This window comes from Carex rostrata, chromosome 15 (genome assembly GCF_964058835.1).
Source record: "Carex rostrata chromosome 15, lpCarRost1.2, whole genome shotgun sequence".
Classification (NCBI taxonomy): domain Eukaryota; kingdom Viridiplantae; phylum Streptophyta; class Magnoliopsida; order Poales; family Cyperaceae; genus Carex; species Carex rostrata.
The window spans coordinates 7,435,588-7,448,109 of record NC_135932.1 but is presented as its reverse complement, the minus strand read 5'-3'; the positions used below and the strand labels follow the sequence as shown (position 1 = coordinate 7,448,109).

General features: G+C 35.1%; 1 protein-coding gene across 5 annotated transcripts; it reads left to right on the top strand.

The window, feature by feature from the left end:
• The first annotated feature begins 5,326 nt into the window (after positions 1-5,326).
• LOC144566213 (uncharacterized) lies at positions 5,327-9,434 on the top strand. 5 transcript variants are annotated; one of them, XM_078316164.1, is made up of 7 exons: positions 5,331-5,779; positions 6,557-6,898; positions 7,652-7,700; positions 7,959-8,010; positions 8,146-8,238; positions 8,361-8,421; positions 9,067-9,434. In XM_078316164.1, the coding sequence occupies exons 1-7, from the start codon at positions 5,438-5,440 to the stop codon at positions 9,214-9,216; spliced, it is 1,089 nt and encodes a 362-aa protein (XP_078172290.1). In that variant the 5' UTR covers positions 5,331-5,437; the 3' UTR covers positions 9,217-9,434. The 5 variants fall into 5 exon arrangements, with proteins under 5 accessions (XP_078172294.1, XP_078172291.1, XP_078172293.1 ...); XM_078316168.1 differs by lacking the exon at positions 8,361-8,421 and having other exon boundaries at positions 5,327-5,779; XM_078316165.1 differs by having other exon boundaries at positions 5,329-5,779; positions 7,959-8,238; positions 8,324-8,421.
• Positions 9,435-12,522: the final 3,088 nt, after the last annotated feature.

Here is a 12,522-nt window from a genome sequence, read left to right as displayed (position 1 = left end):
TTATATGTGTAAGTAACACATTTATTTAATAAAAAAAATAAACCTTTTCAAATATTAATAACATATTATTCGAAAGAAATGAAACATTCAAACATAAAATCACTAAATTTAATTTACGACAACAACTTAGTTTCATAAATAAATATGTCATACTAATTAAAAAAATTACATCAGTAATTAGTAAGAAAAATATATGGTATATAAATAACAGAATAATTAATCAATTTCAAAGTAAGTAAGAAAAAAAAATATTGAATGTATATTTAAGCACAAATAAACTACAATACATGAATTATAAAACTTATTATCACACGCTATCACGGAAAAAAAAGTCAATGTGAAAAATAAATATTCACTGGAATAAATTAGAATAAACAAAATAGACATGAATAAACGGGAATAAACGGACAATTAAACAGTAAAACGACCGATTAATCGGAAAAAACGGCCGATTAATCGTTTTCATCTGCAAACAAGCATATATTCGTAACAATTTAGTCGCCGTTAACGATAAAACGACTGTTAATACCGTTTTTACAACACTGGCTCGGACCCATGCCCCGGTCCCGCTGCAGTTTGACTGGACGGCTTTATCTGAATCTCTTGAATCCTGGGATTGTTTTAAACTCAACTGGAGTTCCATTGCCTAGACAAGCCTCGAATCCACAACATAGTGGCTGACCTTTTGGTTAAGCAGGGTACGTTACAGGGGTGGGATCTTACTACTGCTATCTTGTAATGGTTTATCTTTTCCCCAAACATTCATTGTATCAGACCTACGGGTTTTAAATGACAAAAAAAAAAAAAAAAAAAAAAAAAAAACTTGTCCCATTCATGACGACTCGATGATGGTAGCCGGTAGGGATGTTGTTCGCCGAAGCTAGTCAAAAGGGAGATGTGGTGGCGTGGTGCGCGGTCACAGCTTACAATGTTCCAATTTGTTGATTAAGTTATCAGGCCTGAGGAGTATACCAAGGGAAATGAGCCATAAGAAAATAAGAACAGATTCTCTCAAGCATCTTAGCGCACCAGGGCTAGGCGTCTATAGAAGAGTAGTGTGGCTATGGTCCATTATCCATATCAGTCGAGGCAGATTAAATGGGGATCAGATGGGAGAATTATGGTGCAGTGTCCCCCGTGCAAAGCCAAAGGAGCAAGCGCACTCTTTGCAAGATTGCTGTGTATAAAAATTAGCACTCAAATTATATTGATGTTGTCAGAAAATTGTTAAGCTCCCTAAAATGTTTCAAGATTGTCAAACAATAGCCGTTGGGTTATGTGCAATAGATTTGGGAGAGGGATTGCAGTGGCATAGGCCCCTATGATGGAAGAACAGAGGAATTAGTATCCTCTGCATTAACTCAAAATGAATCTTTTGGGTTAATGTATCTGAACCGTCCGATCATTTTTTTTTTTTTTGAGAAACTCTTATCGAAGTAATAATTATAATAACATAAGCACTGGAGTTCTCCATTTCACAACAACTTGAGACAATTACATCAAGAATGATTCTTTTATTCCTGCCAATTCAGAGAATTACCAGTATCCGTTGCTTTGTTTTATTAACAGCTCATTAGGTTGTTTTAACTTCTAGTACAGCACTGAATGTAATCTTCTCTTTCAATTAATACAAAATACAGAGACTCAAAATAATATTCTCTTTAAATTAATACAAAATACAGAGACTCAAATATACTTTCTCTCTTCTTCTTACCACTACCGAATTACAAATGAATATAAATCAGTAAGTAATTATAAATGAGTGAGTCTATGGTACTATGCATATTACGATTTGGCACCGTGCTACGGCTCTATATTTGAGTTTTCAAATCTTAACGGTCGATCCGAACCGTTCATCTTGTTCTCCATATTAATATGTGTTTGGAGACCAAATTTTACATTTTTTGAAAAAATTTTACTATTTTTTTAGATTTATTGAAAATCACTGTTTTTGGATGGTCCAGAATTTTCAGATCAAGTGATTTTCTAAATATCTAAAAAAATAGTAAAAAATTTTCAAAAAATGTAAAATTTGGTCTCCAAACACATATTAATATGGAGAACAAGATGAACGGTTCGGATCGACCGTTAGGATTTGAAAACTCGAATATAGAGCCGTAGCACGGTAACAACCCGTGATATGCATAGTACCATAGACTCACTCATTATAAATTACATTACTAAAAAATAAAGCACTAGATTTCAACAAATACTAGTTGGTTGAGATTAAATAGAAGTACCACAGTCAAAAGATGCTACTGCGGTCAGGGGTGGACTCAGGGTTTTCGTCAGGGGGCAAAAAAATATCCAACCGGGTTTAAATAACTAATCATATTTAAATCCATTAACTAATTAGGTACTCGATAAAAAAAATAAACATTACTTTAACTTATACTTTTCAATACTCTGATTTGTAATTTCTTATTCTCTAACCTATAATTTCAATTCTAAATTTACCTGAATTACAATTCAAACATTTAGAGGGAGGAAATTTTTTTTTCAAAAAGAAGTAAAGTCGATCGGAACATCTCGATCTTCACTAAAACTCAAAATTCAGGAGGAGCAGGAACACTCTAGGTTCGCCCCTGACTGCGATAATATACTTTTTGGATTTTTTTTTTTTTTTGTTGATATTATAGTCTTCTGTTATAGCAAGCGAGTCAGAATCAGATTTTTTTTTTTTTTTTTATGAAAACCTGTGAGTAATCAAATTTATTATTGACTCGATGTAGACATCATACATGGGGTTGATTAGAAGTCCTAATTATAAAGACAATTATCCCTTCTTTAATTTTATTGGAAATCAAATTGTTTAAACTTTCTCTTTTGACTTTTATCTTGTAATGATTTGTAATGATCTTAAGAGATGAACGTGTATGTTGTAAATTTTTTGTAGCATATGAGTCCATTGAGAGTAAAGGCTAATTTTGAAAGAAAAAAAACCTAAGAAATCCCAATCTGTGTTGCAAAAAACGTTCATTTAGACTGATTAATTAGCGATTAGTCGTTGGTGGTAATCAAATCGTCACAGATTTTCTCAATTAATCGACCGATTATTGTCGATTATTTCTGATTAATCTCTTAATGGTACTATGTCCGTCCAATAACCGCATACCGTTATTTACATCACTGATTCTCAAGTTGGATAATCAGCATGAAACATCCATACAATTATGTTGAATTATCCAGTGGAACTAGCATGTATTCTTCTGGATAATTCAATAGAAATGATATATTTTGAAATCTTTTAAATATGACGTTAGTTCTTTAATCTGTATTATTTTTATTATTATGAAATATGAATACAAATTCCAGACACACGCTTCTAGGCTCCTCCTTTTTCTTTGACCTCCAAAAGCTACTTTCGATCTTTCATATATCGATGGAATACAAATTAAGAGTTAAGACTTCGCTTGAGAATTGCTTGAGAATCAGCATAAATAGCTCGCCGTGCATTTTGGTCATTTTTCTTTTCCCAAAAGTTCATACTTATAAATAAATGAGATTAATACATAAAAGAGTTATGATTACAAAGTTTGGAAATTAATTTATCGCAACAAAAAATTTAGGGTCTTCTATAAACCGATATTTTATACGGCATTTAAAATTTTTTTATGATATTATTTCTGAAAAATGTCAATATTTTCCAGAAATAATGTCATAATTTTTTTTTAATTGCCAAAGTAAAAAACATCAGATATTTTTTTTCATCAAATAGGGTAATACTTTATTTTTTTTTATCTAATATTGAGTCGTCATTCCTATATTAATTTTTTTAGGTAGCACTAAAAAATAATAAATTAAAGATGTACCATACTTTTGGGCAAATCTCGTTTAGTATTATAACCGCTAAATAATTTAGCAGGTAAAAGTTATGAATTTATTCAACGGGTCTTTTGAATATCTAGCCTGCTGAATTATTCAGCAGTTCTTGAAATGGTTCAAAAAAATTGTTTTGGATTTCTCAATACTCCAAGGACAACAATAGAGATTCCAATGAAGTTTATTGCTTGACTAATACCTTAATTTCTCAATAGCCAAAATACCTTCGTTTCTCAATAGCCAAAGAATACTATATGAGAGATATATATATTTTTTAAATGACATGGCTGGCATTTCCATCATGAGCCAATGAGACCGGTGCTCTTTTGGATTGGAGAAATCAAAACGGTTGTTTTGAATAGGGTTGTAAAAAAACGGCCGTTTAGGTCACGATCAAATTAATTGTTACGGATTATTTTTATTAATTAACTTATTATTTGTAATTAATTGTTCAATGATATTCAATTCGTTCAACGAATATATACCATTATTTACAATACTACATACAATTATTTACAACACTGTTTTTGAACCATCTGATATAATCGAGAGAAAGAGACAAAGAATCTCCAAATCCGATTTTTCTTATTTAGGACATCAATAACGAAAAGAATAATTATATTTATCTCCACATTCCAGTCTCCCTTTGTTCCCACAGTTGTACTATGGTCCCCCACTAATTATATGATTTCTCTTTCTCAGTCTCTGCACTTGTCCTGCGTCAACCTTCTACACTTGTCATGCTTCAACCTTTATAAGTATAAATAAGAGATTAATACTTACAAAGTAAGATATTAAGACTTGCACAAGTTGATATGATGATTTTCTTTTTCTAGTTTCTCAATAGTCCCCGAGTCAACCTTTCTTTAATGAAGCAGTAGAGATATTGTATCCCCACATCAATCTTTCTATAACAAAAATAATCGATCTTATAGGTATAAATACTTCATTGTATAGATATCAATACTTACAAACTAAGATATTAATATTTTGATGTGTAACTTAATATGATCAAACGCTTGAAAATTAAACTTTGTACAATGTATATACATATATATAAATACTTCAGTGCATATTTATAAATATTTTCAATACTTGATATTAATATTTTCAAATGTCATTGAGCGTTATATGTGAATTTTTTTTAAGTATTACAGTTCTCCATATAGTTATGACAATATTAATATTTTTAAAAACGTGTATGGTCCTCGTGATTTCCCTCTCTCATTTAGTTTGAGTGATCCTCCATAGATATTTATAGTATGAGATAAATTGAAAAATTTAGTTGAGAGAATTATTTATGTTAAAATACAGTCGTACATAGATATAAATATATATAAATATATTTGTACATAGGTACAATTACATTCGTTTATAGATTGTGCGGAAATGATACGAATTATGTAAAAAAAAAATTGTGAAAAAACGGTTCCTGAGTTATGAAGTTATGTACGGATAACAGTGCGGGTCCGGAGATAAAAGTTGTGGGGACATTTATCAGCCTCCAAAAAAATGGGTCGCCGGCCCCCCCAAATCATCGGAAAACCGTGTTATAAAAGCAGAATCTCCTCACTCCCTTAAAAACACTTCCCTACTAGCCAATTGTTCCGTAACCATGGCCATAAAGAGAAAGGCAACCAGCCAGCTCCAGCGCACGAAGGGTCTCGACTTCCGTTGCCCCGACGACGACGCGTGGTACGGCGTCAGGCTCCTGAAAGTCATGGAAGGGATGCTCCGTGTCGTGTACCTCGAGTTCCCCGAAGAGTCCGACAATTGGTACCATAGTGACCAGTTCGAGAGCCTCGAACAGATCGACGAGCTGCTCGCAAGGTTTCGCCGCCCGGCTGAACAGTTGCAGGATTCACAGTGTGGCGAGGTCACTCTAGGAATGGTAGTGCTCGCTTGTGATACTTTCCAGAATGACGGAATCTTGTTCTACGACGCTCGAGTGGATTCTGTAAGTTAGCTTTTGTTTTAAAGAGTTAAATCGATTTCTTTTTATGGAAGGCCATGGTCGTAGGCTTTTCGGCAGGCGTAATTTTTTTTTTTTTTTTATCTTTTTGAAAAATGTGAAAGAGATGAGGTTCTTATTTGTGATTATTTGGATTTGGGGATTTTGATAGAAATGCTATTTGTGTTTGGGGAAATGCAAGAGTTGCTACTCTGTACCGTATTAGATTGACAATTAATTAAATTGTCTAACTTTTTCACTGACATCCATTTGAACTTTGAAGGCTACAACATTTAAGAATATTAGTTTTGTTATTGCAGAGTTGTATGTACCATTTAATTTGCATTAAAAGTTTGGTTACATCTAATTTGCATCAGACTTTTATAGTTTCTGTTCATCATTCCTTCTCCTTCCATGTCAGCTTGTAATAATCAGTTTTGAGTAAGGCACAACATTGAAGTAGAACAAATGGTCGTCAAAATAGTATCTTGTAAATTTGGTTGGCCAGAAATAGAAGTTGCTTACTATCATTTTCAGAAAAGAATACATATGGTTACATCTTCAGCTAGGTAAGAAAAATTACACCAAATATAAGAACTCTCATAAGTCATACCTGTCTTAGTTCAATGTAGAAATCCAAAAGAGAACTTAAAAAATTATACTAATAATTTAAGAAAATTGTACCATAAGCAATGCTGAAGAATAGTGCTGCCTATTTTATCTCTGAATTTTGTAGATGACTAATAAAATGTGGGCTGCATGCGCTTCTTTGTTGAACTTCAGGTTTCGAGGTCAGAGCACAAGTCAAATGGTGATTCAGAAGAACAAGTGTGCAATTGCCAATTCCATGTGACATGGAGGCATGGTCCTGAGATAGGGAAGCATGCCACTGTGAGAGCTGAAAATATCTGCCTTATCCAGGACTCACCGATAGATGACTCGGTATTGGAGGACTTCATTAATAATGCAAGAAAATCTCTGAAGGAGCGGAGTGGAAACTTGGATAGCCAAGGTCGGAACTCTGGCTTAAATCCTGCTGCTTCTTCCCATGGGGCTTCTCCACATCCTGCTAATGAGCCGGAACTGATAGATGTGAAGTCTTCTGATGGCTCACATCACCATGAGGTACTTCTATGATGTTCATATTTAGAATTCGCTTGGCTTGATGTGTGGTATTTGTGCATTTAGGTCCACAGTTTGTTGCAGCTTCAACTTTTATATTACTTTGTTATGAGGTGAGGAGCTGAGCAGATTTTTTTTATCCATAACATAAAAATACTAATAAATTAAACCTATACCATCATTTCTTGCTTATTTCCAAAAGAACCACAACCGCTGAATTATTCAGCAGTCTGCATGGGGGCAGACCCGCTAAACTGTTTAGCGGTCAGAGTGAAATTAGTTAGCTAACCAGAATTGGATTTTCATGAAATTATTTAATACGAGGCTTGTAATCATGTCTTTTTGAGAATCAAGAAATGTCTGGATGCTGCACAAGATAATGCCAACAGCAAAATCCAGAAACATTCTCACCCGAATATTAAAAATCAATAGAAACATTGAAATCCTCAAACTGAAGTCAAATGAGGGAGGGTAGCGGATTGAGGAGGGTGATCCGCCAAATAAATTAGCGGGTGAACTACAAATTCTGACTGCTGAATAATTTTGCGGGTCTGCATCAGTGGTTGTGTATTTGGTGCAATGTGAACAATCAAAGAAAAATGAAAAGAAAAGAAAGGCATTACATTATATCAAGTTTTTTCAGAATGTTTTTTCAGAATGTTTTTTCATAAATTATTGAAAAGGATGATATGCAACTTTCATCCTTGATCAAATTAAAACATGGTTTCTTGAAGACTTTCTGACTACCATGTGCAGGAAAATGGGCAATCTTATGAGGCTACCATGCCGCAGAATAAATCTGGAGGTATGAGTTCCTTCCTCTCTTTGTAAGGAAAACTGTAACCAAAAGATTGTTCTACCAGCTAGTGATGTTGAGTTGCACCGATGGCTCTGAACCTAATCAATATCTAGCTCAAGCTGCAAACTTGATTGAATATTGTCCAATGGAACTAAATCTATTTACTGCAATAAACACTTGATTCAGAGAGTGTTGGTAAATAGGGTTTTAATCCTTCTTGATTAAATATTAATGTCATTTCTCGTGTTTTTGATATTTTTGCAGGGGAGGCCTCAACAGAATTGGCATCTAAAGGGCTGACAACTGCACAAAAAGAGTGCGTCTTCTTTTGGGTAGACAATATGGACAAAGACATTAAACCACCTAAAATTGCCAAATTTCTACAGAGGGAGTTGTCTGTATCTTGTCAAGTCGTGCTGTTTCCTAATCTGTTCCTTGACAACACATGTAGTGGAGCCATCTATGTGCAGTCCAAGGAGCATGCTAGGCGGGTGTTGAAGCTCCTGAAAGACCCCAACAATATAATTGTATCCTTGAAAGGAAGGTACAAGAATTGTTTAAACACACTCAATATTACAAATTATTTCTTATTACACTTGGCAATTTATCCTTTTGGTTTTTTGGAGAAGCGCTAATATTTGTTGGTGTTTTACTGTTGATATGCAGACCTTGGGTGTATAATAAGAAGTGCTGTGGCATACTTAATTACCCAATGCCATGGCAGGAGGTTAGTTTTTTTTTTTTTGGTCCATAATTTGTATTTCTGTTCCAAAGCAGTGGTGGTCTATTTAATAAATTGGTCCTTAAAAATATCATTGCCTTTCTTTCTTATCTCATGATTCTCCATGAACCTTTTTTTTTTCTTGCCGTTATCATTAATATAATCATGTAAAGTGGCATATATATTTTGGTACTGTACTGATGAAGCAATGCAGGCCACTGTTGAAGTTTGATAAGAAAATTCAGTTTGTATTGCTTGATGGTACAGTGGCACCTGAAGTTTTATGATTCTTTCTGGTGTGCCAAAATTAAAATATATACTTTGATACCAATGCAGAGTCATACATACTGGTATGGGTACCAGATTTTCAAAATAGTAGCAGTGCTTTATGGTCAGATCATCAACGTCAAGATATGAAGAAATACATTAAGCATTGCACATCATTTATTAATTGAGTTTTGTATTGCAATTAGTGAATGAACTTGTATAAAATCTTTAATATGTAATACTGGTTATGGAACAAAAAAAAAATGGTAATGGTGCGAGCATTTTAATTGAAACCTTATCCCGGTGAATTCATTCTGCATGGTTTTGTTGTCTTTAGTTAGCCTATTATTGTTTATAGTTAAATTAGAATTTTCTCCTTTGCAGGTGAATCTAGAAACTGAAAACCAAGACGATGAGATCAGAGTGCTTCGTCCTGGATCTGAAGGATATGAGAAGGCCAGCAAGATGCATGAACGTTTCAAGGCACATTGTGACAGTATTGAAAGGCTCAAGCAAAGTCTTAGATATGAGTAGAAGTTATGCAATACCTTAGCAAATGGATCAAGGTCCCTATCTCATTCCCCCAAGTAAAACCTTCAGTGCTTGTATAGTTAGGTCTGGAAGGATTTCTAGGCAGGGAGCTTTATAACTTGTCGCTGTTAATTCATAATTCTGACTGATAAATTAGTTTTTTTTCTCTTTGTTTCTTAAAAAAGTTGGTTATTTAGTAAATATCATTTTCAAATCTGGCCTGGACATATGTAATGTTCTCTTAAATGCTTGTCTTCCTTCTTTCTTCTTCATGTGTTCTTATACGAGAGTGCGCATACTGTTTCTAGACTAAATACAAGCTTCTACATGGTTGATGGTGAACCAATTTAGAGGTCTTACACAGTTTCTCGAAGGCAAATCATTAAACTAAACTAAATGTGGGACGTTTAGTAAATTTTAGCATTTTTTTTTTTTTGAAAGAAAGATGAATATCAAACTTTCAAATTTCATATCTTTATTATTATAATTAAAGATTTTTCTCATCCAAATTTCGAACTCATTAAGTATTGTATATCATTTACAGTAGATTTAAATGATGTGCAATACCTAATGTATGAAGAAATACATCAAGTATTGCACATCATTTATATCACTGTAGCAGTGCTTTTTACAGTAGATGAAATTGAGTTGTGATGTTTAATTTAAAGATGTGAAGATGCGATTGTGGAGTGCAGTAGGTGGAATGGCCACTGAAAGTAAATTTAGGTCTAATTCAGCGGGTGGCATTTTAATTGGTTGGAAGCATTCCTATAAATTGGTCAACTCATGGGGAACTAGACACACATGTTCAGCTCTGTTGCAACAAATCAATACAGGTGCTTTGTTTTTGGTGTCTAATGTTTACGGTCCTTCCACGGATGACTTAAAACCGGCCTTCATAGATGAGCTTAGATGTTTGGCCACACTGGTTCATTGGCCGATAGATGAGCTTAGATGTTTGGCCACACTGGTTCATTGGCCGTGGATATTAGGAGGGGACTTTAACTTGGTACGATGGCTAATTGATAGATCCGGTAATCAAAGATGTTTCAGACTGATGGAGTTGTTCAATGATTTAATCTGAGACCTCCAGCTGGTAGATGTTCCATTGACCAATCGCCGCTTTACTTGGTGCAATAATAGGCCGGACCCAACTCATTCTAAGCTTGACAGAATGTTTATTTCACCAGATCTATCCTTGCAGTTTCAATTGGTCTCTTTAAAAGCATTAGAGATGTTAACTTCTGATCATGCCCCTTTATCACTCTCTTTCAACAATGAATCAACCCGTTGCAGACCGTACAAAATGGAGCTGTTCTGGCTTTCTAATCCAGCAGCCACGGAAATTATTTCAAACTCATGGAAGGATGTATCTGAGACTCATCCTCGGTGGGGGGTTCACAGATTTCGAATTTACTGTGAATTGGTGCACCAAAGGCTTCGGCACTGGCATTGCACTAATTTTTCGGAAATAGAGAAGAAGTTACTTTTCTGTAAGAATACGATTTTATTCTTTGACCAAATTGAAGAGAGAAGGCCATTGCAAGGGTATGAAAGGCATTTTAGCTTAATGGTACGTGAAAGAGCATATAGCCTTTCATGTATTATTGATCAAGATGGAAGCATAGGTCACATTGCAAGTGGTTAAAAGCTGGGGATAAAAACACACGGTATTTCCATGCTCTTGCATCAGCCGGTCATCGCAGGAATAGTCTCCTTTCTCAACCATCAGGGACAAACAATTACTGATGAAGATGCTATAAGGAATGCCTTCCGAATTCAGATGGAGAATTTACTTGGAACAGAAACTAATGTCATGCAATTCAACCCTCAGGTACTTTATCCTGAAAACCCGGATTTAGAGGCTCTTCAAGTACCTTTCTCACAACTGGAGATTGAAAAGGCAGTTAAACAGTTGGCAAAAAATAAATCATCCGGATGGAATTCCCAATGAATTCCTTCAAATGCACTGGAGCATTGTACGTGATGAGATATGTGGTATGATTCACTCTTTCTATGCACATGAACTTGATCTCTCTTCCATTAATCAAGCAAACATAATTATGATTGCTAAGAAGGATAATGCTACTCAAATTGGTGATTATCGGCCGATTAGCGTAATGAATGCTGTCCCCAAACTGATTTCAAAATTGATGGCCAACAGATTGAGGGGATTTCTGCCTCATCTCATATCCCCTAATCAAACGGCCTTTGTTCAGAGCCGGCAAATTATGGAGAATTTTAATTCAACAAGAGAAATCTTACACCATATCTCAAAGAGTGGGAATTCAGCTTGCTTTATCAAATTAGATTTTGCAAAAGCTTTTGATTCCGTGAATTGGGAATATCTCAGGAGAGTGTTGATCGCAAGAGGATTTCTGGTAAGATGGATAAGATGGATTGAGAATTTGCTTAGCACGGCTTCATCCAGAATTATTTTGAATTGAGGCGAATCTGATTTTTTCGGCCATAAAAAGGGTTTGAGATAGGGGGATCCGCTTTCCCCTATGCTGTTTGACATAGCAGTAGATGTCCTTGTTATAATTAGGGGCACCGCTAATTAACTCAAAAACTGAAAATAAATGCGATTGAAAGTAAATAGATGAGTTTAGAGAAATTTGACACGCGGGATGTTAACGGAGTTCGGCAAAACGAAGGCCTACTTCTCCGGGGCTTCGCAACCTCAAGTGGTGCGCCTTTTTATTACCCAATACGAAAGGATTACAACTTGTGAACCGGCGAGCCCTTACAACCAAGGAAAGTCACACGACCAACAAAAGATGAGCGCCGGCGAGCCCTTACAACCAAGGGAAGTCGCACAAACTACTTGAGATGAGCACCGGCGAGCCCTTACAACCAAGGGAAGTCACACGAGCTACTCGAGGTGAGAACGAAGTCTCAAAGTCTAGATGAATAAGAGAAACACTCAATAGATCACTCTAACCTAATCTAACTTGAGATTAGTGAAGTAGGTTTGAGGTTGTTTGAGAGATATTGAAGTTTTAAGCTCAATCAACAATGGTGGAACCAAGCTCACAGAAAATCGCCTCTTTTGCAATTAGGGACGGCTAGGTTAAAGTGGGGAAGAGACCCCACAGCTCCAGAAAGAGCAAATTGAGCTAAAACGTTACAACGTTTTCCCTTTGCAATTTTAGAGTTTCAAATTGTCTGAAAGCTCAGCTTAAACGATCCAAAACGTTACAACGTTTATAAAACGTTACATAACGTTTTGCTCTGTAAAATCTTGATCAAAAACATGAATTTTTGAAGCTCAAAATTAATTTAAACGTTACAACGTTTTGTGAAAAC